At 43.3% G+C, this 26,999-nt stretch overlaps 1 protein-coding gene across 1 annotated transcript; it reads right to left on the reverse strand.

Annotated features, from left to right (window-relative positions):
• Positions 1-653: 653 nt before the first annotated feature.
• LOC310985774 (heterogeneous nuclear ribonucleoprotein L-like) lies at positions 654-26,999 on the reverse strand. Its single transcript, XM_083971433.1, has 13 exons — positions 26,782-26,999; positions 14,173-14,291; positions 12,986-13,223; positions 11,888-11,968; positions 10,827-10,928; positions 10,587-10,659; positions 9,579-9,638; positions 6,053-6,327; positions 5,812-5,933; positions 4,736-4,934; positions 4,053-4,110; positions 3,860-3,958; positions 654-1,561 (listed from the first exon to the last, which is right to left on the reverse strand). Exons 3-13 carry the CDS (start codon positions 13,214-13,216, stop codon positions 1,506-1,508), a joined length of 1,356 nt encoding a protein of 451 aa, XP_083827559.1. The 5' UTR covers positions 13,217-13,223; positions 14,173-14,291; positions 26,782-26,999; the 3' UTR covers positions 654-1,505.

Consider the following 26,999-nt stretch of genomic DNA (forward strand, 5'->3'; position numbering starts at 1 on the left):
ACGTTATTTCCGTTATGAGGAACACAATTTCACACAATACAACAATCACATCTTAATATAAACGTATTTCATATAGGCTACTGCAATAATGCACAAAAAATATGCATTAAAACCTCAACAAATAACTTAACATTTCTAAATTCTAACCGTTTAAAGACGAGGGCCGCCATGTTTTGATGTTGTCGTGACGTCAAGTTGGAAAGTCGGAGCTCTGAAATGATACCCGAGTTTCCGACCTGTAATTTCCGAGTTCCACACTGTTCAATTTGTTTTTGACAACTCCCCGACTTCCGAGTTGTCTTGAACGCAGCGTTAAAACCAGCCGTCAGGACTTCCTGTCACTTTGTGATGTCACAACTAAGCCCCGCCCCCTCACCACCTGGACCCACCATCCAACACATTTTGCAGGATTTGGTTTCTCTGAGTGTTTTATTCTGAAATCTGCGCTGTTTTTTTTTTATTGGATCTCTTTAGAAAACAGTCAGCCAATCAGAGGAGAGGCTCAGAGCCTCCTCCTCTCTTCTGATTGGCTGACATCAACATGTTGCTCCCGAGAGACGCTAAGAGATGATTTCTGGTTTTTATAACTATAATTAAACTTTATCTTCCTATGGATCAACTCTAGTGTGAAACATGGGTCCTGCCCTCACAGTGAAGTCACAGTGGATGATGTCATGATGATGATGTAATGGTCTCTCTGTATCCTGTGATAACAGAACAAGCTCTTGTTATTAAAAATGAAACACAGTCTCAAAGTATCCTCATATTCCCATGATTATCATCCTCATATTCCAACATGTTTGTAACCTACTGGTGCAGCCCACTGAGATCTGGAGCATCACCAATTGTAAGACAGAATAAATACTAAATAAAACATCCACCAAACCAAACAAACACAATGACAGATTCAAACAATGGTTAAAAAAAAAAAATCAGAAATCTCTGAATATCTTTCTCTTTCTCTTCCTGGCTGGTCTCTGATTGGTTGACAGTTTGTAAAGTTTCCTCCCTGAGTTTTGTTTCAACAACAAATATTTCAGCCTCAAAATGAAATTTCAGTCTTTATTTGTGACTGTTCATAGTCAGAGTTTCGGTGTCTTCAGGGTTTATTTTGTGGAGGATAAAGTCGTCTATTGATTTTGATTTGTCGTGCATGATTGAATCAAACTCGTGTTCACACACACACACACACACACACACAGAGGATTTTTTCCTCCAGGGGCCGACAGGGATGACGTCGTCGTTCAGGGAAAGGCTCCGTGCCGTTAAGGTGCTGCTCTTCTTCAAAGTGCTTCGTCATGACTCGTCACTTTTCTGCTGCTGCTGCTGCTGCACGATGAGTCGACGCAAACATAATCATCCATTCAGAAAAAAACAAAACAAAAAAAACAAAAAAAAAAACTGTTGTGTGCTTCATCATTCCCCTCAACAACAACAACGTCCCGGTGAAGCAGGTGGCTGTACTGTGTGTTGGTGTGGCGGGCGGCGGCCATCTTGCTGGGGGGTCACAGGTGGGAGGAGGTGGAGAAGCAGAGTTTGAGGGTGAAGGGGTTGGAGCTGTCTGCAGGTCAGAGAACAGTCTTTTTACTGTGATGTGACAGCCTGAAAACTTCCTGTCTGTGCCCTTTTTCACTGCACAACGTCTGTATGAAGCCTGACCTCTGGTGGCGACTCTGTGCTACTTCCTCGTCTGAAACCTCAGTGATCTACAGCTGCAGCACACACAAGCCCCTTTTTCTACGGAAGCCGTAAGTGGCCATACATTGAAAAATCTTATTTCCTTAGTTTTCCCCAAGATCAAGCTGAAGCCTCCCTGAAATCCTCTTAGATGACACATAGGCTACTAACAGGTGTGCACTGCAAAAACTCAAAATCTTTCCAAGAATATTTGTCTTATTTCTTGTCAAAATGTCTCATTTCTAATCAAAACTAATCTCTTTCCACTTAAAATAAGACTAATCACCTAAAAGTTCACTTGTTTTTAGACAGTTTTCACTTGTTTCAAACTAATTTTCAAAAATTTGCCAGTGAAAGCAAGTTTTTTGTGCTTGTAATAAGAAAAAAGCTTGTTTTAAGACACTTTTTTTTTTTTTTTTTTTTTTTTTTACTTCTTTCAAGCCTTTATTTTACTTGAAATAAGTTAAAAAAATCTGATAGTGGAGCAAGTTTTTCTTTCTTATTACAAGCACAAACAACTTGCTTTCACTAACAGATTTTTCTACTTATTTTAAGTGGAAAATTAGCTTGAAAAATTAAAAAAGTGTCTAAAAACAAGCTATGTTTTAAATGTGATGAGTCTTATTTTAGGTAGAATGAGATTTATTATGAAATAAGACAAATATTCTTGGTAAGATTTTTAATTTTTGCAGTGTGTGTTTTGATTGCACTGCAAAAACTCAAAATCTTTCCAAGAATATTTGTCTTATTTCTTGTCAAAATGTCTAATTTCTAGTCAAAACTAATCTCTGTCCACTTAAAATAAGACTCATCACAAAAATGTAACTTGTTTTTAGATCATTTTCACTTGTTTCAAATACATTTTCACTTGAAATAAGTAGAAAAATCTGCCAGTGAAAGCAAGTTTTTGTGCTTGTAATAAGAAAGAAAAACTTGCTCCACTGTCAGATTTTTTAAAACTTATTTCAAGTAAAATAAATGCTTGAAAGAAGTAAAAAAGTGTCTTAAAACAAGCTGCTTTTTAATCTGATGAGTCTTATTTTAAATATAATGAGATTTGTTTTGACTAGAAATGAGACATTTTGACTAGAAATAAGACAAATATTCTCTGAAAGATTTTGAGTTTTTGCAGTGATGCACTGATCAATACTTTCCGACTCCATGTTTCCTTCAGTACAAAGCCTTCATAAACTGTTTGATTATCTTCACATCTCCAAATAATTATGTCGTTATCTCAGGAAAATGAATTTAACACCTTTCTTGACATCTTGAGAAAATTATCCCTCATGCAATAAAGTGTTTGAATGTTTTGGCCACTGAGGGCTTCCATACTCTGGTACTAAGTGAGTTTGCCTGTTGCCTCCTCCTGCTGCGACTTGATTGGCCGATTGCAGAGTGGTCACCATGAACAAAATGAATTATCTTTTAAAGCACAAATGTTTAACTCTAAAACTACCTTAAAGGGATAGTTCAACATTATGGCAAACTGGCTCATTTCCATAATCCCTATAGTCATAGCAGTAGGTTCGTTACCTTTAATTGTCGGTGCAAGCTATTTTTAGAACGGCGGAGCAGAGTCGCAAGCTGCTTGGTATTGATACAGACACCATGTGTTGATCTTTTATTATGAAAATTGCACATTTCTATTTCAATTTCTGGCACTGGAGTAGTTTTATGTCTGTGTTTCTCAGTCTGTCTGCTTGACATTCACATTTTTGCAAGAATAAAACTGATTTAAGTGAGATTATTAGATCAAATATGTAGAAGTTTTCCTTTTTATACATGATTTGTACTGGTGATAGCGTAATAAAATGTATCACAATATGTTATTACAACACTTAGGATATTGAAAAATGTTTAAAATTGCAAAAATGTTGTATCATGACTTGCGTATCGTGATAATATTGTAGCTTGGTGCCTCTGGTGATTCCTCCACTGTTTAAATTTAAATTTATTTCCATAAGAAAAGGAGCGAATATTCAGAGTTTCTTGTTGAATTTATAGTCTTAAAGGGATAGTTCAACATTTTGTCAAATTGGCCCATTGCCATAATCGCTATAGTCATAGCAATAGGTTCGTTAGGCCCTTTTTGGGATTATTGATCGTACATCGTACAGAGGGCCAAATTATCGTACACCTGGCAACACTGGAACCTGGTTAGTTTAGTTTATGAAGAACTTACTGGGTATCCTGATCTGATGGTGGTTGAGGACGGTCAGAGCCTCCACAGCCTCCGTTTTATTGTCAAACTCCAACAGGCCGGACAGAGTCTTAGAGGCGGCTGCAGAGAGGAGGAGGAGGAAGAGGAGGAAAACGATGAAGATGAAGAACAGACATGAATCCAGGATTAAAAAAAACAGGAGGGTTCAACTCACGTTTGGCATCAAAGACCTTGAACTTGGTGAAGGCGGGAACGTCGTGTTCAGTGCAGAGCTGGAGGTCGGAAACAGAGAAGAAAGGTCGGATTCATGAGGAACAGAGTTTCTGGTTTCCCCTAAAAAAGCTTTTTAATGATTCTGAACTTTAATAACGTTGACTAAAACAAAAACAAATCCTGGTGGTTCAGGTTCAGTGTTGAAGGTTTACGAGGTCCAGGAAGAGACCAGGAACCAGGAGAACCCGGACCAGTACCGAAACCAGTAAGTGGACCGGAACCAGAACCGGGACCCAGTATATGCGCCAGGACCAGAGTACTAGAATTGAGACCAGAACCATGTACAGGACCAGGACCAGTATCTTTAAAGGGATAGTTCAACATTTTGTCAAATTGGCCCATTGCCCATAATCCCTATAGTCATAGCAGTAGGTTCGTTACCTTTAATTGTCAGTGCAAGCTGTTTTTAGAACGGCGGAGCAGAGCCGTGAGCTGCTCAGAGCTACGCTACAGAGGCTCATGGGATTTCTTGGTTTCACCTCATCAAACTCATCAAATACACAATCCAACAACTCCACAACGCTCTGGCGGACAAGTTGTGACCTGCACATTCACCACGCTATGAGATAATAACACAACGTTACCAGACAGAGTTGTTTTAGAGGTACTACTTGGTGGTCTCACCTTGAGCAGCTGGTTCTGGCTGAGCGTGGGCGGGGCGTTGTAGAAGTGCAGCACGGCGGCCGGCGGCTGGATGATGTTCCTGCCGCTGTGAGCGCTGCTGAAGCGGTTGTTCCTGGTCAGACTGAAGTCCTGGTAGCTGCTGCCGCCGTCGCTCAGCTCAAACACCTGGCTGGGGATCACCGCCTGCTGCTTCGACACACTGGGGGGGGGGGGGTAAACAGATGGAGGAAGATGGTCAACGCTTTCAACTTCAAAGCTTTGAACAAAAGTTGAAGAACTTCTACAGGAACCGTCCTCTCTCTCGGTGGCCGTGTCTCTGATGGCGACGTGCGACAGTTTTGATCATCGCAAGGTCGTTGTGCAGCGTTTTTTTTTACTGCTCATGTTCAGAGCGATTGTTTGTTTCTGGCAGTATAGACGCTTTCTTAAAAAAACAAAAACAACCAAAAAGATGGGGTTTTTAATTGCCGTCTCGATTGTCACATAATCCCGCGATCGTGAACGTTGGGTTTTGAAAATGGCGCTTATTTCGGGGCTTTCTCATGGCGTCACATCCTGCTTTGAGTCTGACCAATCAGCACAGAGTAAACCTCCACAACCTGAAGGACTCTTCGGCATCTTGACTTGCACCATTATTTATACCTGATTGTACTAAATTCTGAATATTGAAATATGTAATACTGTATATATATTTCAAATATTGAAATGCCTAATATTGTATGAACTGTTTCATATTGTATATTTGTTATATTGAAATGTCTTTGTAAATAGTTTGTACAATGCTTTGGCAACAACAAATGTCTGTTCATGCCAATAAAGCTGTTTGAATCGAATTGAATTGTAAACCTCAAGCCCCACCGTGAACCAGAACCGGGACCAGAACCAGTAGAGAAACCAGGACCAGAACCTGAGCCCGGTACGGGACCAGTAACACATGAGGGAAACATTTATTAAAGTTCCATTTTTTTAAACTGAGAAAAAAACATCGATTCATTCACAGGTTTCAGACTCAGAGGCTCCGCCCCTCCTCCCCCACAGGCTCCGCCCCCTTTCTCCCAGTCGTCATCGTTGCTCACCAGACGTTGAGTTTCTTGCCGAACACCTTGATGTTGTTGAGGTGCGTGACGGCTCGGTCCACAGCGTACTCGTCGCCCATCTCCACCAGCGCCGTGCCGGGAACGCTCTTCATGAACTTCACCTGCACACACACACACACCAACCGGCCAATCAGAGAGCTCCGTTAAGGATTCACCATAACGTTTCACAACGAACATGAAAAACATTAACTGGTGATTAAACACACACACACACACACACCTTCTCCACGTTGCCGTAGAGACAGAAGAGGTTGAAGATGCGGCCGCAGTTCATCTTGGCGGGATGGAGGCCGCTCACCATGGCGACGCAGCTGGAGGCGGCGTGGGCCAGGAAGGAGGAGGAGGAGGAGGAGGAGGAGGAGCAGCAGGTGGAGGAGGAGGAGGAGGAGGTCCTGGGGAGGAGGAGGGGGGGGTAGGAGATCAAGTCCTGCACCTCCTCACTGCTCCTCCTGTAGCGGCTGTTACCGGGCAGAGGCAGCAGGGGGCAGTGTTGACCTGGGGGGGAGAGAGAGAGAGACTTGTTGTTTACAACTACTTCCTGGTAGAAAACCAGCATGAGAACAATAGTGACGGACGAGAGTTTCTCTATAATTTTTCATGTCACTATATCACCGTTTAGACTAATCTGATGTTTGTAAAGTTTATAAAACCAATGATTGGACAAACATTACTATTTATGTGTGCACATTTTTGTAATTAGTCATGGTTATCATAGATTAGCCGGGCTAACGGTTAGCTACCTGTTTAACTTTAATAACTCAGTGACTCAATAAACAGTCCATGAAAAAATATTTTCTCCAGCGGATATCTGAGTTCCAACATGACTGAGCTAACTGGAGTAGTTTCATGTCGTGTCCCACAACGGGAGGGTTTTAACAGCTGACGTCTTGATGTTAGCTTAGCTACCGCTGTTAGCCGTCCCTGTCAGCTGAACCACTGATGCTTTCTAGACACTGATTCCCCCAAACTGAATAAACACCCGATCGAGACCCTGCAGTCAGAGCTGTGTAAAATCCTTCTGCATGTCCAGAGGAAGGCGACAAACAATGCATGCAGGGCAGAATTAGGCAAATACCCACTAATAATCAAAATTCTACAGCAATCACAACACTATACTGCAGGTGTTGTTTTCCTTAATTGTCAAGATTATTATTTTTTAATTCCAAATGCTTGCTTTGTAGTCTAGTACGAAGAGGGGGGTATCATGCACCCCCCGGAAATATACTTCTAACCAGTGTTTCTAGATTGGAAAAAATGTGTAGAAAATGATGAGCTATGTTAAAAAGTTGTCAGAATGTCCCATGTATCATTTTTATGCAAATTAGTGCCGCCATTATCGAAAAAACCTAATTTCACTATATCTCAGCCAATATTGCAGATATCTGAACAAATAAGGTGTCTAGACCCATGTTTTGGGGATCAGAGATCACAATAAAACTATTCATAAAGTGATCACATGTTGGTGGCATGCTTGTAAGCAAACCTAACCCTTTTACCAATTACAAGACGCCAATATTGGAGATACCAAATAAGGTGTCTAGACAGAGGTTGTTGTGTGTTTAACCAAGGTTTATTTGGATCAAACATCATAATAGAACTCTTCTTGATGTGACCACTCTTCTCTTTCCCATGCCAGATAAACAGTCAAGTAAATGGTTCTCCACTATTCATCACTCATCATCGTCTTCACTGAAATCTCAGTGTTAAACTCATCCTCTCCTTCCTCTTTCTCCTCCTCTTCCTGTTCATGCTCCCCAGTGTCATGGGGATCAACCAGTGAAGTTGGTAGGATAGGACCACAGGACCACACCGGTTTCAACACTCCTTCATCAGTCTTCATCCATCCCTGCCCCTCATCATAGGGTTTTGGTTTTTCCAGAATAGGTTCATCAGCTCGCTAGTACAAGGCGACACGGTAGTTCACACGTCAGGCATGTGGCTTCAGAGCAGAGTGGCATGGAGTGGTGAGTTTCTTGTCCTCCCCCACCATGTTGCGTAGCAACTTGGCACGGACAACATCCACTGAAGACTCACAACTCTGTCCAGACGTCAGACAGGTGAATTGCTCCAACTGCCTCAGCATCTCAGGCTTGACACTCTAGCAGTCACTGAGTTGACTGAATACGTGAAATTGGGGATTCTTCTTCAAGGGCCCCACCTTCCGGGGCGTCGAGTGGCGCAGTGGGTTAAGCAGGCGCCCCATATATTGAGGCTATAGTCCTCATGCAGGCGGCCCTGGTTTGAATCCCACATCGGACGGCCCTTTCCTGCGTGTCATTCCCCCCCTCTCTGCCTCCCTATTTCCTGTCTCTCTGTACTCTGTACTGTCAAATAAAGGCATGAAAAAGCCAAAAATGTATACATGGCACTGGTACAGTCTTCTCCACTGATATGAACACATAGAACCCAAGAAGAGTGGTGTGGTGGTCTTCTCCCAGGGATTCTGCAAGCTCAGAGATGTTGAGAAGCTTCCTGGATCTTCACACTGTAGGGGTCTGATGAAGTCAGCTGTAGCAGCCTTGCCCACAGCTTCTGCTCGTACTGTAACACGTCCATCTCAACATCAGTGGGGACAGGTGCACTGGAAGCCAGGCAGTAGTAGTATTGCAGAATCCCTGGGAGAAGACCACCGCACCACTCTTCTTGGGTTCTATGTGTTCAGTGGAGAAGACTGTACCAGTGCCATCAAAGGGAGAAGGAAGGTGGGGCCCTTGAAGAAGAATCCCCGATTTTACGTATTCAGTCAACTCAGTGACTGCTAGAGTGTCAAGCCTGAGGTGCTGAGGCAGTTCACCTGTCTGATGTCTGGACAGAGTTGTGAGTCTTCAGTGGATGTTGTCCGTGCCAAGTTGCTACGCAACATGGTGGGGGAGGACAAGAAACTCACTTGCAAGTCTAAGGTTGACCTGGCTCACCTTCCTCCATGCCACTCTGCTCTGAAGCCACATGCCTGACGTGTGAACTACCGTGTCGCCTTGTACTAGCGAGCTGATGAACCTATTCTGGAAAAACCAAAACCCTATGATGAGGGGCAGGGATGGATGAAGACTGATGAATGAGTGTTGAAACCGGTGCGGTCCTGTGGTCCTATCCTACCAACTTCACTGGTTGATCCCCATGACACTGGGGAGCATGAACAGGAAGAGGAGGAGAAAGAGGAAGGAGAGGATGAGTTTAACACTGAGATTTCAGTGAAGACGATGATGAGTGATGCATAGTGGAGAACCATTTACTTGACATCAAGAAGAGTTCTATTGTGATGTTTGATCCAAATAAACCTTGGTTAAACACACAGCAACCTCTGTCTAGACACCTTATTTGGTATCTCCAATATTGGCGTCTTGTAATTGGTAAAAGGGTTAGGTTTGCTTACAAGCATGCCACCAACATGTGATCACTTTATGAATAGTTTTATTGTGATCTCTGACCCCCAAAACATGGGTCTAGACACCTTATTTGTTCAGATATCTGCAATATTGGCTGAGATATAGTGAAATTAGGTTTTTTCGATAATGGCGGCACTAATTTGCATAAAAATGATACATGGGACATTCTGACAACTTTTTAACATAGCTCATCATTTTCTACACATTTTTTCCAATCTAGAAACACTGGTTAGAAGTATATTTCCGGGGGGTGCATGATACCCCCCTCTTCGTACTAGACTATTGGCAATATGTACAATGTACAGTATGTCATGCCAATAAAGCCATTTGAATTGAATTGAATTGAGAGTCAGTCTGTACCGTAGCCGTTGGATGGATGCTCTCCCAGGATGGCCTGTCGCTGCCTCCCCCTCCCTCGCTCTGCAACACACACACACACACTCCTTAATAATGGACAAATGAGAATTTGCGCAGGCTATAGTCATAGCTGTAGGTTCATAACCTTTAATTATCGTGCATGTTGTTTGGAGATCTACAGTATATGGGATGATGGGATCTACAGGGATTATGGTGATAGGAGAATTTTCCAAAATGTTGAACTATCCCTTTAAACGTCCTGTTTGGAGTTGGAGGAGTTGGAAAAAGCCTAATTATCATAATATAAGTGTCAAATCAATATTAGAATGAACTAGACTGTGGCTTCCACACATCATAAAGCAGAGTTGGCCATTTATTCACTTTAAATTTCTTAAATTAGTCTTAGTTGTTTTGCACCGGCTTCTGTTTATAGTCAGACGGTCGAACAACAGGAGGAGATGAACTGTTTTTCAGTGAAGTCTCTGTTTTGTTCTCGTCCTCTCCCTCTGTGGACGTTTTGTTTCCTCCGTTAAACCTCAAAGGACCAGAGTCACAATTCCTACGATCTCTGCAGCACTGGAACGTAAACAGGTTCGAGTTCTCACCGCTAAACCGCAGTCGTGTTATAAACCTACACCACTGATTATTGATTGATTGATTATTCAGGGAGTGTCCCACGTTTATCTTCTTTTTTTTGGCCTTTTATGTCTTTAACGGACAGGACAGTTAGAGAGAGACAGAGAGAGGAGGAACGACATGCAGCAAAGGGCCGCCGGGTGGAATCGAACTGGTGCAGTGACCCACCATGTTTCTCTTCTAAATAACACTGAGCAGATCAGTCCCAGAAAAACAAACTCACAAAAGACAAAAACATTTCGGCAGCCGCTCCCACTCTGCAACCAGGATACCTGAGACACCGAGTGTGTGTGTGTGTGTGTGTGTGTGTGTGTGTGTGTGTGTGTGTGTGTGTGTGTGTGTGTGTGTGTGTGTGTGTGTGTGTGCGTGTCCTACCTCGGTGCAGGAGGAAGGGTTTGCTGTAATCCCAGCTGCTGTTGTCATTTCGGACGACGTTCAGTCTGTTGGGCTGCAGGGGGCGACAGAGCACAGCACCGCTGGGTGTGTGTGGGCATGAGAGTGTGTGTGTGTGTGTGTGCATGGGCATGAGAGTGTGTGTGTGTGTGTGCACCTGAGTGTGTGTTTGTCAAGAGTTTGAGTGTGTGTGAGTGTGAGTGTGTGTGTGTGTGTGTTTACCCGAGCGTACTCGATCTTGAGCGTGCAGCAGCCGGCGTAGATGTCGGCGCCGTTCAGAGCTAGTTTGGCTTTCTGAGCGTCCTCCACTGACTCGAACGTTAACGAGCTCATTAAGGATGACTCATCACCGGCCAATCAGAGGACAGAACAACAACAACAACAACAACAAGACCACCACAGAAACTGAAGGTGGGTTTCTGAGGCCCGGTCCAATCAGCTCTGATCCTGACTCCTGCATCTACAGCAGCAACACTCGCTTTAACACAGCGGTTCTCAAACTTTTTTACATCAAGGACCATAAATTGACATAAATTAGACCACGGACCCCCATTGGACACAATTTTGAAGCAAACACCTGAAATAAACAGATATTTGTTCTGAGACTGAAGAACGTTACTTTTCTAGTCAATGTACGTTCAAATTATGGCCAATGGCGTGAATTTTTGGAAATATTGTAGAGAAATTTCTGGAAAAAAGTGGTACAATTTTTCCAAAAACGCTTAAACATTTCTAGAAAAAGTGGTAAAAATTCTCAAAAGAAAAAAAAGTAAAAAAAAAAAAAAAAAAAAAAAAAATTGTAGAAAAAAGTGGTAAAAATTCTCAAAAAAAAAAAAGTACAAAAAAATTCTAGAAAAAAGTGGAAAAAATTCTAGAAAAAAAATTACAAAACATTCTAGAAAAAAGTGGTAAAAATTCTGAAAAAAAAAGGAAAAAAAATCTTTTTTTAAAGTGGTAAAAAAATTCTCAAAAAAAAAAATCTACAAAAAATTTGTAAAAATTCTAAAAAACAAAAAAGTGGTAAAAATTCTAAAAAAAATAAATAAAAAAATTCTAGAAAAAAGTGGTAACATTTCTATAAGAAAATAAAAATAAAAATTTCTCAAAAAAATAAAAGTTTAAAAATTCTAATTTCAAGGTAAGGTTGGGGACCCCCATGAACCCACTTTGAGAACCATTGCTCTAAGGAGCTCGTTAAGCTCCGCCCCCCTTCTGCAGCTTGAATTCAACTGAGGTTAAACAAGTCTCTCTAAACACACACACAGTCAGGAAGGATATTCCACCATGGCCTGGATGCCGTTGCGTTTGAAGATGACGATGCGCAGGACGTTTCTGACGGGGTTACAGACGGTGTAGAGTACATCCTGGGAGAGAGAGAGAGCACAGTGATGACTAACAGGCCTACATTGTATTGCTTTGTTTTGTTTTGTGTCTATACTTTTATATTTGTCTATTCTACTTGTTTTTTACAAGACAGAAATAGGTTAGGTTAGGTTAGTTTATTGGTCTCCACCAGGGAGAAATTTGTCGCAGAGACAGGGAACATGTTGCATACATAAAAAACACATACAGATACAGATTCAAAGTCTCCCGGAGTCTCGCGCGAGACCCAAGTTGCCGTGCGCGGTGTATTCAGGTGCAGTTGGAGCTACCGTATGTGTCATAAACACAGGAATATCAAGTCTTGACTTGCTTCAAGTGTAAATTTTTTTACACAGACAGCGTCAGATGGCGACTCAAACATGCACCGAGAAGTTTTTCTTACTTGAAGCAAGTCAAGAGTTGATATTCCTGTGTTTATGACACAAACGGTAGCTCCCACTGCACATGAACACACCACGCACGGCAACTTGGGTCTCGCACGAGACTCCGCGACACTTTGAATTAGATCTAGTTTTACAAACATGTTGGCTTGCTTTAAGTAAATAAACTTCTGGGTGCATGTTTGAGTCTCCATCTGACGCTGTCTGTGGCTTTGAGGGATGTAAACAGCCTAAGCAGCAGAACTTGCATCCGCTCCCATTCATCGCTGCCGTGGCGATGCGGGGACAGACACAACTACCGCAAAACAGGAGCAATTAAACTGAAAATCTTCAGATTCCTTCTTTTAGACCTAAAATGTTAGGAAAATACAGCCCCGAGAATTTGCCCGGAATTGTCCTTTAAGACACCTGGGAACTATTTTAATTTGTGGATACGGGGCAGAATATTTCTCCTTTAAGTGTCAGATCTGAGGACGTTCCCCTCGTGTGTTTTGTGACATCACCACCACCTTTAAACCTTGGAGGACGTGTGTGTGTGTGTGTGTGTGTGTGTGTGTGTGTGTGTGTGTGTGTGTGTGTGTGTGTGTGTGTGTGTTGAGTAGATGAAGCCAGACTCACGGTGGTGATGGGGTACAGCGGGTTCTGGATGGACAGCAGCAGGACCTTGTTGCCGCTGCTGGGGTCGTCGGCGTTGGTCGGCCTGGTGATCCTCTGGCTGGTGGAGAAGTTGAAGAAGGCCTGTTGCTCGGCGATGAACACCGGCTCCCGGGCGCCGCACGACACGCAGCGCTCGGCGCTCGCCACGCTGTCGAACTCCACCAGAGCCTGGCGCTTGAAGGGCATCATCATGACGTAGCTGAGGACAGGTGAGGCGGAGACAGGTGGTTTAAAAAGCAGATCCTCTCTCAGCTTCTCTCTGGAGCTCTATAGTAACAACGGGTCGGTGTCAGCCAATCAGAAGAGAGGAGGCTCTGAGCCTCTCTTCTGATTGGCTGACTGTTTTCTAAAGTGATCCAATAAAAAAATAGAGCAGATTTCAGAATAAAACACTCAGAGAAACGGCTGGTTTTAAGGCTCAGTTTCTGAATACAGGCTGTGTGCATTTCTCTGTGGACTGAGGCTTTGATACTTTCACAGTATTAATATAGAACCTAGAGCTGCTTTATAATCACACTACACATGGACATCTACCTTTATACTGTATGGAGCTTTAATACAAACATCTACCTTTATACTGTATGGGGCTTTAACACAAACATCTACCTTTATATTGAAGGAGCTTTAACACAAACATCTACCTTTATATTGAAGGAGCTTTAACACAAACATCTACCTTTATATTGAAGGGGCTTTAACACAAACATCTACCTTTATACTGTATGGAGCTTTAACACAAACATCTACCTTTATATTGAAGGAGCTTTAATACAAACATCTACCTTTATACTGTATGGGGCTTTAACACAAACATCTACCTTTATACTGAAGGAGCTTTAACACAAACATCTACCTTTATACTGAAGGAGCTTTAACACAAACATCTACCTTTATACTGAAGGAGCTTATAGTCCCTGTCGTGAGAAGCTGAGGTGAAACTACAGCGGCTGCTGAGTCTGTGTCTAAATAAATCAGTCAGTAGCTGCACACACAGGATACACCTAAATAACTAGCGGTGCCTTTAGTTTGAACTGTGTTTTGAAGGAACGTTTTTTTTTTTTTTTTTTTTAATGAGACATAATCTTCAAATCCTTAAAACCACCTTCCTTGTGCAGCAGGACGTATTTAAATCAGGTCAGGTGTGTTACCAGATGTTGCCGAACTTGTCGAGCGCCTCCACCAGATCGGCCTCCACCACGGCGTCGCACAGCCCTCGGACGTGGACGACCGGGGACGGGGGGATGCGGTGACCGTCGCCCGCTCCGTCCTGCAGAGAGACAGACAGACAGAGGACAACTGGGCTCAGAGGGGAGAATAAAAACCTTTGACATAAAGAGTCATAACTGTGGTGGTGTAACAAACAAACACACAACTTCCTGTCCACAGACACAAAAACAGAATCTCATGCGTCTGTGATGTGAAACACAGATCAAAGGAGTCAGGACAGGAAGATCAGCAGCTCCGTCCCTCCACCACAGCAACCAGAGTGCAGCAAATGTGTGAACAGCCGACGTTGCGTTTAATGTGTCAGCAAAATGTCGGCCTTTCTCATCGACCGGCCCGAGCTGATCCGTCTTGTGCCTCAGAACGTCTTCTTCCTTTTTTTCCTTTTCCTTTTCATCCTCTCTCCGCTCTCATTAATCATTTCATTAATCATCTCGTGACCTCTTTTGAAGAGTTTGACCCCTGAAATGGTTTGAACAGGCCAATACAGACAGAGAGGAACACTTACTGCACAAACTCTAGATTTAGCAGCTACTCCTTGTACCCGATCTACTCAAAGCTCAACATGTACAGATTTGTTTTGATTTGATTTAGGGACATTGTGCACCTACATGAATCATTTTTTAAATGGAAAAAATTCAAAGATGGGTGCAGCAGATTTAGAAAATAGGGTAAAAACTACAAGTACAGGACTAGAATCATAGATGGCACCGCTCAAAATAATTAATATAATTGGCAGGATTGTTTACTCAAAAGCCATTTTGTGGCGAACAAAAATTATTGTGATTAACTATGTTTTTTTTTTAATGAAGTAACATATTAATCAAAGACTTTTATTTTGTAATGCAGGACTTTTACTTTGTAGTGCAGGACTTTTACTTTGTAATGCAGGACTTTTATTTTGTAGTGCAGGACTTTTACTTTGTAGTGCAGGACCTATTTATTCTCTCTCTGTTGGATTGTTGATGTGAACCCTCAGCTGCGCCGTGACTTTGAGTTATATCCATCTTTCACTTCCTCAGTTTTGATAAACTTGTGTCTCCTCTGCATATTGTTGTGTTGTGTTGAGATAAAGCAGCCGTTGTGTTTATCAGCGTGTCTCGCTGCAGAGGATGCTGGGTAGTGCTGCTCTGAGATGACTCAGAGAGGAGTTATCTGATGACGTCGGTGAGGCGTGGCTGAGAAGAAATCAAGACTGTTGCAGTTGCAGAAATCTTCCCACATGCACTTTTCAGAGGTGACAAAAAAAAAAAACATGTTTACGTCTTTGTCAGGAAGAGGTTGTGCAACAGTCACAGCAGGTCGAGGCTGCAGGTTCACAGGAAGTGTGCTCTGATTGGCTGTACGATGCCCTGACCTTTGAAAGATCAGATCTCTAGACTCTTCAATCACACATCTGGAACTGGTCTTACCAGATGTTAAGATAATGTAAAGTAATTTCTAGGTGGTTTAACAAGACATACTTTGGCATGTTACAGTCAAAGGATCAATAAAGTTGTGGTTTCATCACAGTCCAGCAGGATTTCCATTGTCTTCCTCCGGTGCAATGATCCTCTTTTATTTGGTTCTTCTATCAGGTGTGTCGCTATGCAGACGACACCAGACTGTACCTGCATCTTCAACTAAACCCTTTTGCCGCATTCACATGGAACCAGACAGACGGAAAACCAGATGTTATTTTAATGGACGAGAGAAGGAAGGTAAACTTGGGCGAGGGCTAAAGTTTGGACGCTTACTCTGCAACCAAAAAATTAAGCTGCGCTCAACATACAACACGTCAAATACAATTCGTGTGTGTGTGTATGGAGGGCATTTAGCCAGGAAGAGGTAGGCTACATTAGTGTAATTTAGCGCATTTAGCATTTATTACCATTACAGCACAACCTGTCCATGCAGCTGCATTTGTGTGTGTACGCGCGTGTGAGGATGCAGGAGGAGGGGCTAACTGAAAACCTTTCCTGTGAGAGACTGTGGCGGGCCGCGATAGTCTCGTCAATAAAATATGGGAAACACTGTGTATCTTAGCGTGCTACATATCCCTGGCGGGTAGCTTCAGTGTAGTGAAGCTTCATTTTATGTAGAGTAACTTGTAGCTTGGCTCACTACATTTTCCAAAGTAGCTTCCCCAACACTGCTTATATGTTATCGTTATCCACCGCTCCATGTGTTGATTTTTCGCCGGCTTCATTAAAAACAAATGCGAGTGAGTGTGTTTAGCTAACATAGCTAACTGTTAGCTAGTAGGCTTGCTACGTTAGAGCTTGTTTGATTGATGGATGATGGATCCTAATATCATTGGCTGATGAATCGTGAGCAACGTGATGCAAAATTCATGCGCCTGTATTATCCAATGCGAAAGAATCTACCCCACTTTCATCCCGGATTTATTCGAAAATAGAATTTTGCACAAAGTTTGCGCTACATCCTCTGATAGACACAAATTTTGGGGTCTTTTATGTCATGTATTAAAGCAGAAGTAAGTGATATATTTGTGTTAATATAAGTCTTAAATAGTTATATCTTCCGACAGCAATCACTTAGTGTTTGGACCGAAACACGGGTCTGTCAGTCACTCTGCTCTGCTCTGAGCCGAGGAGAAAACTTTTCTCGTATCCTACAGTTTTTATCCAATGAGGAGAGAGAACGGCATGCAGGGCTGTGTGTGCAGCCAAGGGACACCGTGAATGTGGCGACGTAGGGACGAGGACTGTTATGGTGCGTTCAAGGAAACTCGTAACTTGTGTTTTTCCGACCTGTGAAGTCGTACCAGTTCGATCTGGTACGAGTTCACGGGTCGGAAGTTACGAGTGGCCGTTATAGTGACTTTCACCGGTAAAACAGGTCGGAAAAACACGAGTGGGTTGCCTGGAACGCTACAAAGTCGTAAGTTGTGACTTGAAGCTGTAATTTACGGTTTCAAAAGCCTGCCTGGAACGCAGCATTAGCCAAAACGACCGGATCGCTTACTTCTGCTTTAAGTTATGTCAGTTTGATTCCTACCTTTAAAGATGTGATGACCCCCCCCCCCCCCCCCTCCTCGGGTCTATATTTGAGTTGTCTTGTGTCTGCTGTGGTGAGGATGAAGATGATGAGCGTTCACCTCACACTCTGACCAGATGATGTCACACAGGGTTGCAGTTCTATATTCTTACAGACTGTGGTCTAAACCTACGCTACGCTGCGTTACCATAACGACGCCGAGCCGAGCCGAGCCGAGCAGGAGTGCGAGCTCATGAGTCAACGATGTAACGACGAAGGTGAGTATACGTGTTAGTAGTGAGTGATTGGTTTCCACGGTTACCTCCTCCTGGTTTCATCTCTGTGAAGTTGTGAACTTCCTCCGCTCCGTCGGCAGGAGGAGCACAGAGGAGGTGCAGCTCGGGAGGTTGCCATAGTGACTAAGCCTCAGCTTTTTTTGGGTGTGTGTGTGTGTGTGTGTGTGAGTCTGTCCTGTGTGTGTGTCTTTATTTAGTGTGTGTGTGTGAGCCCGAGGCTGAGCGTGCAGTGACATGTTGCTTCCTTCCTGTCAGACTGAGCTGTATCATTACAGCTCAGTCTGACTGCAGCCTCAGCTTCTCCTCCTCCTCCTCCTCCTCTTCCTCCTCCTCCTCCTCCAGCTCCCTTCACCTTCATCGCCTCCTCCTCTTCCTCCCTGACGCCTCACTGTAAGCATTAGCTGGGTCAGCCGTCGAGCTAACGAGCTTTTAACGAGGCCAATGAGGCGCGACGATGCATCATTTATAGTAAACCACCACAGGAGGAGGAAATGTTGAGGAAATATGTATCTTTCTGGGATGGAACAGTTGTAACTCCTGTCAGCGCCGTTACATGATTTCCGAGGAGATGAGTACGGCGGCCCCGAGGGGTCAAAACACTGCCGCTTCAGAAAACACACAAAGAGACAAACGTGTTGCTGATTCACAAAACAACTTCATCAGTTTGACAAAAATCTCCCAACAACAACAGGAAGTTTCTGGGGACACGAAAAAGAGAGGGAATGTCAGTGCCCGATGCGCATTTCCCCCATCTTTTAGTTTACGGCGGACACCGCGGACACGTTGCAATGAATTTCCTCTGTTCTATTTCTGATTAAATTAAATCTAATGTAGACTGATCAGTTAATTGTAAAACATTTATTTATCGATGTATATGTGGTGATTTCTGCACACACAGACAGCCCCGAGTCTGTTCGCTTTCTCCCCCGGGATGACGACGTAGGCTGACCGGTCGATCACCTCAGCAGACCGCTGCTGCCTCTCAGATGAGCCGAGCTCCCAGATGGTTCTGCACTTCTCCCAAAACGTCAGAGCAAACTTCCAAACTGACGTCAGTTGGATAAACTGACCACATATTAGGACTCTAAACTGTGACTTTCTCGCATGAAAAAATATAAAAAATGAATGAAGTGACGTTTTAACAGCGCCACAGCGGACTTTTAGCTGCTTTACTGCTAGCGCCTTTGGTTGAAGCAATCACATTCAGTACAAAACAGACCGGTATGCCTGCCGTAAAATGGCGCATGTGCAGAAGAGTTTGGAACGGATCTTGTTCCTGTTCACGATAAAGCGAGGGACCGGTCCCTTCAGTTGTTCTTCTTCCTGACTTTAGAAGTTGTGCAGACAGCTTCCTGTTAGTGGGTTTGACAATAATCTGAGTGTGTTTGGTTTATTAAAACGTCAATATCACATGATTCACATGGTATTGATCACATGGACTGTTAGCTTAGCATTAGCCTTTATAGTAGGGAGGTTAAGCGACTTTTGACTTCAAGACATGTTGCAAAGGTCCCCTTTGGCAGGGAAGTACCTTAGGGTCATACAAATATCCTATCCTAAGACACAAGTGAGATCACACTTTGTATCCGAAATAAACACGTTTTTAAAATGCCTTTTTTTAATTGAGAAAACGCATGCTAAAAGCACATTCCATTTAGAATGTCCATAGAAACTACAATGTTTTAGGCTCTATGTTATCCACAGCTTATTTGTGACATGATTGCAATATTTCAGGATTGTTTCTCAATTTGAATGATGAACAGGGATCTATTGCCTTTCAATCTGTAGGGTGGACTGACATAGGAAGCATAAAGTCCAGTCAAGACATTCCATTATGGCTAATTTGAAATAAGAAATAAAGATACTGTAACATTGTGAGATTGATAAAATGAGCATTAACAAGCATTCACAAAAGTTTTTGTGAAACTGATACATTTTCATTGAGAGATGGATAGCTACATGGACAGATGAACTGATAGATCGAGGAAACAGAAGAACTGATGAATTGATAGATTGGACGATTATTGGGTAGATAAACCTAACCCTATCAGCAAACACCGATTAAACTCATTTGAATGATGCGTTCACTGTCGCTCAGTTGTTCCGTTAACTGAAGGACTCTGTGCTCGGGTCAGTTTCTGTTTGATCTTCTCTGTTGGACGGATCAAAGCTTCTTTGATGTCGGCTGAAGTCTGCAGAGCGCTGCACCGTTGCCCGGCGTCGCTCTGAACGCGGCTCGCCAGCTGATCCGGCGTCAGTCCGGACGTGGTTCGGTCTGAGCGGTTCAAAGAAACCCCACGCGCGTCAGATCAGTTGTTTTAAATTTTCATCTGGTGCCGTCCTGTTGAGAGCACTTAGCACCATCAAAGAGGAGGCTAATTAAAAAAACAGGAGCTGCAGGATTTAAATAATCAAAGTGTGAGGTGATTGGTCTGCGCCTCCACCTCCACTGTTTGATGTCTGACAGCCACGGGGGAAGCTGTTCTCTTCCCATGATGCTCTCTGTCTTCAGAGTGTTGACTGATCTGGTGCAAAAACTCAAAAATCTTACCAAGAATATTTGTCTTATTTCTAGTCAAAATGTCATTTCTAGTCAAAACAAATCTCATTCTACTTAAAATAAGAAACATCACATAAAAAGTAGCTTGTTTTTAGACACTTTTTACTTCTTTCAAGCATATTTTCACTTGAAATAAGTACAAAAATCTGATAGTGGAGCAAGTTTTTCTTTCTTATTACAAGCAAAAAAAAACTGCTTTCACTTGCAGATTTCTACTTATTTCAAGTGAAAATTTGTTTGAAACAAATGAAAATTATCTAAAAACAAGTTCATTTTTTAGGCGATGATTCTTATTTTGAGTGAAAAGAGATGAGTTTTGACTAGAAATGAGACATTTTGACAAGAAATAAGACAAATATTCTTGGAAAGATTTTGAGTGTTTGCAGTAAGCAGCAGCAGCAGCCGTTGGTCTGTTTGATCAGATTGTCTGACTCCATCACGGCCGCCATGCAGCTCGGCGTCGGGATCAAACAGCGAGCAGACGCTTCAGAGTCGATGAGTCGTCTCGCTGCTGATGAGCTTCATGTTACTGACTCACAGTTAGCTGCGTACGCTGCATCGATCATCTAGATGAAGATCTGAAGATCTGAGAGGAGCCGCCTCAGCCTCACTGACTCTGAACCCTCTGAGAAACACTGGACGTCTGTTCAGTTAAACCGACCCTCGTTGGCCCGTCTGCAGCCTCATCTTCACTAGTTTTTGTGATCTTAGCGGTTATGGTGGCTGTATTGGAAGTAGGAACAGCTGCTGGACATGGTTTGGACGAGTCTTGAAGATATTTGAAGATTGCATTGAATCGGCGCTGATGTTGGGTTTTTTTCTTTACTTTGCCGTGTTTGGGCGGCTTCTCTGCTCCACTTTGTGCCGTCTCTACTGTTGTGGAGCATGCGCACATGCATTGTCCAGTTATACTCTGATTAAGGTGTATACATGACGGAGAAAATCGAATTCCAATCGCATTATCTGGGTGTCTTAATCAGAGTTCTCCAACTCCGATTTCAGTCGGACTAAGGTGTTTACATGCACTTCAGTTGTCCAGTTATAGTCGGATTAATTCGTTTTTTTCAAGTGTCATGTAAACGTACTGAATCATAAATATGTGACAGTTGAGGTTCCTGTCACTATGCCTCCAATTGATCATGCGCCCTGGCTACTTGGCCAAGGGGATGTCCCTTGTGGTTTGTCTGGGGTTCGAAGCCCGTTTTGTTCAGCTCAGTTCCTCCTCAGGGGAACTTGAACGCATCATAATCCATCTAAACATCTGAGATACTTCAGCCTGGACCGACATGAATCATCAGCACTGATGCTTTTGCAGTGTTTCCCACAGGTTTGCAAGGAGACTGTGGCGGTAGCGGATCGTGCAAAGGGGGGGGGGGGGGGGTAATTCAAATAAATGAATGTGTGGGAAACATTGCTATATCATCATCATTTAGTTTTTGCTTTTTCCTTCTTCTTTCATTTATTCTACACCTCTTGAAATTCAAGCTGCTGCCTATGTGCTTTATTTCCCCCCTGGGAATAATAGAATAAAGTATTTTGTATTGAATTGAATTGAATTGATGTGTGATCTGTGTATTCAGAGAAACATGAGAAACACTTCCTCCTCTTAGAGCCGACCTGGCTGTGTGTTTCTCTGGCTCTCTCCTGTGATGACTGCAGGACTGGACCTGGACCTGGACCTGGACCTGGACCTGGACACCAACCAGGTCACAGCGTCACCACAGGCTCCTTCAGCGAGGTGAACAGATGGCCTCGGCTTCTGCAGAGCGCAGGCACTTCCTGTCTGTGCCAGAACCTCACAGAGACGCCATACTGCCTCACCGAGCAGAGACATGTGGAAAACAATCCTGCAGCAACCAACACACACACACACACACACACACACACACACACACACACACACACACACACACACACACACACACACACACACACACACACACACACAGACCCACACACACACACACACAGGCCTACAGGCTGCACGGGAGTTTGCACCGAGCTCCTGCACCGAAGAACACGAACCAACTGACGCTCAGCGGATCAGATGAAACCACAGACTCAGAGCCTCCATCTCAGACCTGTGAGAGTCAAACAGCCTGAACGGCCTCCAGGAGCCGACACACAACAAGAACTAAACAAACCAACAACAACAACAGTCTGATGCATCCAGGTGGAGATCCTCAGGTGTTTACAGACCCAGCATGAGGGTCAAGACCTTGGACGTGTTCGACCATGTTGGAACCGTTTTACAGAATTTACACGATTTAACGTTCATTTCACAAACAGTGACGACCTGAACCGACCATGTGCTCAGCTGCTGGAGAACCAGGAAGTACGGCTGCACAATTAAACACCATGTAATTAAAGCAGATATCAGTGGAATGTTTTTGTTAATATAAGTCCTAAATAGTCCTATTTTCCGTCAGCAATCACTTACATGAAGTATTTCAGCCTAAACACGAGTCTCTCCGTCACTCTGCTCTGCTGTAACCCGAGGAGAAAATTTTCCTTGTGGGATACAAGTGTTATCCAATGAGGAGAGAGAACGGCATGAAGGGCTGTGTGTGCAGCCAAGGGATGCGCGTGAATGTGGTGACGTAGCACGAGGACCAATTGATGCCTGACAAGGGCGGGGGCTGCTAACTCATGGTGCGTTCAAAGAAACTCGTACTTTGTGTTTTTCCTTCCTGTGAAGTCATACCAGTTCGATCTGGTACGAGTTCACGGGTCGGAAGTTACGAGTGGCCGTTATAGGGAACTTTCACAGACAACAGGATGGTAAAAACACGAGCTACGGGTTACCTGGAACGCTACCAAGTCGTAGTTGTGACTTGAAGCTGTAACTTACGGTTTCAAAAGCCTGCCTTGAACGCAGCATTAGCCGAAACGGCCGTGAAGCTGATATCTGCTTTAAACGCAATCAAAACAGCCAAGTGCAACGTCCATCCAAAGATGAAAACATAGTTTCAGAGGAGACAGGTTACGATACACAAAGACAGAAGTTACTAGGGCTGCAACTAAAGATTACTATTGATTTATCTGTTGATTATTTAAATGATTAATCGATTAGTTGTTTGGTCAATAAAACATAAAAAATGGTTGAAAAAAATGTTGAAAAATATCAGTCAGTGTTTCTCAAACCACCAGACGACGTCCTCAAATGTCAAACCAAAGCGAGACTCAGTTTATTGTCACAAAGGAACAAAGAAACCAGAAATATTCACATTTAAGAAGCTGAAATCAGAGAATTTTGACTTTTTTTCTTAAAACAACTACTCAAACTGATTATTAGATTAGATCGAAGTTACTACAACCAAGCGCTCCTATCTATGTGTTTTTCTGCACGTATTAATTATTAAACTTTAAAATGAAGAAGGTTTCAGTTTGTGATGCAGAGGACGAGGATGAGTCTGTTCATCTCTTCAGAAAAACCAATGAGTGAACAACATGTGGTGAGAAGTTCGCAAAAATAGAAACAAGACAGAGACTGACTCTATTAATGGATCCATCGTCAGTAAAAGACACAAGTTCACTGCTACACGATAGAAAGATGTTCTTCTCGGTAACACGACTGTCGAACAGAGAGGTCACAAGGCCAGAGGGTCAGGACGTCAGGTGACATCATCACAATACGATGGTGTTTGCACATTAAACACACCATGTGGCCAGGAAGACAGAAGTCGCTGCAACCAAGCATCTCTACAATACATCTACGTTTGTTTTCTGCACTCATTATTAATGATTTAACTTTAAAATGAAGAAGGTTTCAGTTTGTGATGCAGAGGACGAGGATGAGTCTGTTCATCTCCTCAGAAAAACCAATGAGTGAACAACATGTGGCGAGAAGTTCGCAAAAATAGAAACAAGACAGGAAGTTATACACTGCAAAAACTCAAAATCTTACCAAGAATATTTGTCTTATTTCTAGTTAAAACTAATCTCATTATACTTAAAATAAGACTCATCACATTAAAAAGTAGCTTGTTTTTAGACACTTTTTACTTCTTTCAAGCAGATTTTCACTTGAAATAAGTAGAAAAATCTGATAGTGGAGCAAGTTTTTCTTCCTTATTACAAGCACAAAAAACTTTTTCTACTTATTTCAAGTGAAAATATGTTTGATACAAGTGAAAATGATCTAAAACAAGTTCATTTTTAGGTGATGAGTCTTATTTTAAGTGAAAAGAGTTTATTAGTGACTAGAAATTTGACATTTTGACAAGAAATAAGACAAATATTCTTGGAAAGATTTTACATTTTTGGAGTGTAACTCTGACTCCATTAATGGATCCGTAGGTACAAGACACAAGTTCACTGCTACACGATATACATTTTTTCCTTCTCAGGCAAGTACATTTTTCATCTTGCACATGTGCGACCAGTAGGTTTTTCTTTCTACACAAGTAGAAACGTAGAAGGAACGACTTAAAGAATCTGGACTCTGTCATCACAGGTGGCAACAGGCCTGTTAAAAGGGTTTTCCATGGAGTTTATCCTCAGTGGATGTGAGGGTCTAATATAAGGGCAGAGGATGGAAAGTAGCTAGTAAGCTAAATCTGGTACAAGGCATCTCTTCTCATTTCGAGACTGATGTTATTTTGTACATTGTCCCTGAAATAAACTTATTAAACTAAACTAAACTAATTATGATGCCATGTAAAGCCCTTTGAGACAAAGTGTTTGTAAAAACGGGCTATACAAATAAAACTGCCTTGCCTTTCCTAGCCTAGCAGGCCAATGTGTGTGAGGATCATGAATGGAAAGGAAATGTGAATATGTGCTTTGCAAGTCGATTTACATTGTGTGCCGTGCCCCTAAATTTTCTGCTTAAAATTTTAAAGCAGAAGTAAGCGATCCGGTGGTTTTGGCTAACTTCCTGTCAGCAGATGGAGTTAGCAGTCCCCGCCCTCGTCCCTACGTCACCACATTCACGCGCATCCCTTGGCTGCACACACAGAGAGGACCGCCCCTTTATGCCGTTCTCTCTCCTCATTGGATAAAGGTTGTAGGATACAAGGAAAGTTTTCTCCTCGGCTTACAGCAGAGCAGAGTGACTGACAGACCCGTGTTTCAGACCAAACACTCTATAGAAGTGATTGCTGTCGGAAGATACAACTATTAAAGACTTATATTAAAGCAGAAGTAAGCGATCCGGTCATTTTGGCTAATGCTGCGTTCCAGGCAGGCTTTTGAAACCGTAAGTTACGGCTTCAAGTCACAACTTACGACTTTGTAGCGTTCCAGGCAACCCACTCGTGTTTTTCCGACCTGTTTTACCTGTGAAAGTCACTATAACTTTGCTATAACGGCCACTCGTAACTTCCGACCCGTGAACTCGTACCAGATCGAACTGGTACGACTTCACAGGTCGGAAAAACACGAGTTACGGGCTGCCTTGAACGCACCATAACAGTCCTCGTCCCTACGTCACCACATTCACGCGCATCCCTTGGCTGCACACACAGCCCTGCATGCCGTTCTCTCTCCTCATTGGATAAAAACTGTAGGATACGATAAAAGTTTTCTCCTCGGCTCAGAGCAGAGCAGAGTGACTGACAGACCCGTGTTTCAGTCCAAACACTCTATGTAAGTGATTGCTGTCGGAAGATATAACTATTTAGGACTTATATTAAAGGGATAGTTCACCCTAGAATGATATTTCGCTCATTATCTACTCACCCTCATGTTGACTAAGGGCTGGAAGAAGTTTCGGAGCCCACCGTCCCTTCTCTGAGTTACAGGGGGTCTTAGCGTAGCAGTGCATTTCAATGCCATGGTAGCAAAGGGACACCAGAGCTCTTCGTAAAAAAAACACACACAAAAAAACATCCAAATACCTCCATGATGCTCGTATGTAATGTCCGTCTTGTGCTGAAGCCCCAAATTGCGGAATTGTCCCGAAAAAAATTAAATAAGTCCACATTCCAAGCATGTTTGTAGCATTAGCTCCCAGTGTTGTTGTCCGGTCTTCCGCTGCCAGCGCGCATGCGCAAGAGCACATGAGAGCACTGAGACCGACTCGAGTCTCAGTGCGAACATTGCGCATGCGCGCTGGCAGCGGAAGACCGGACAACAACACTGGGAGCTAATGCTACAAACATGCTTGGAATGTGGACTTATTTAATTTTTTTCGGGACAATTCCGCAATTTGGGGCTTCAGCACAAGACGGACATTACATACGAGCATCATGGAGGTATTTGGATGTTTTTTTGTGTGTGTGTTTTTTTACGAAGAGCTCTGGTGTCCCTTTGCTACCATGGCATTGAAATGCACTGCTACGCTAAGACCCCCTGTAACTCAGAGAAGGGACGGTGGGCTCCGAAACTTCTTCCAGCCCTTAGTCAACATGAGGGTGAGTAGATAATGAGCGAAATATCATTCTAGGGTGAACTATCCCTTTAACACAAAAATATCGCTTACTTCTGCTTTAAGTTATGGAGCCACTGTTCTCCTGGTAAAACGAAACAAAAGTTGGTATGGAGCCCTGCTACTGCCTCTCTAAGGATCAAGAACCTCATCCAGAGCTCTTCCCCCCTAAACCCCCCAATGAAAGAGCAGGAGAACATCTGGAGAGCTGCTGCTGTGTCCAGATGTTCTCCTGCAGGAGCTTCTCCATCAGACCTCATGATGAAGCGCTTGAACCTGTTTCCTGTCAGTTTGCATTGAAGTTCCTCTGGACCTTCAGTTCACCCACCTCCTTCCTCCTCCCCCCGCTGCTCCTCCTCCTCCTCCTCCTGCTGTCGGTGCCTCCGCTGCCCGCTGCCTCTTTCTCCTCCTCCTCCTCCTCCCCGGCCGAGTCCTCCTGCTCCTCCTGCTCCTCCTCCCCGTCCTCCAGCTCCTCCACGCCGGCCTCCTCCTCCTCCTCCTCCTCCTCTACCTCCACCCGCAGTCGCTTGGCCGCCCGGTGGTATT

The sequence above is a fragment of the Trachurus trachurus genome (genome assembly GCF_905171665.1).
Source record: "Trachurus trachurus genome assembly, chromosome: 1".
Lineage (NCBI taxonomy): Eukaryota > Metazoa > Chordata > Actinopteri > Carangiformes > Carangidae > Trachurus > Trachurus trachurus.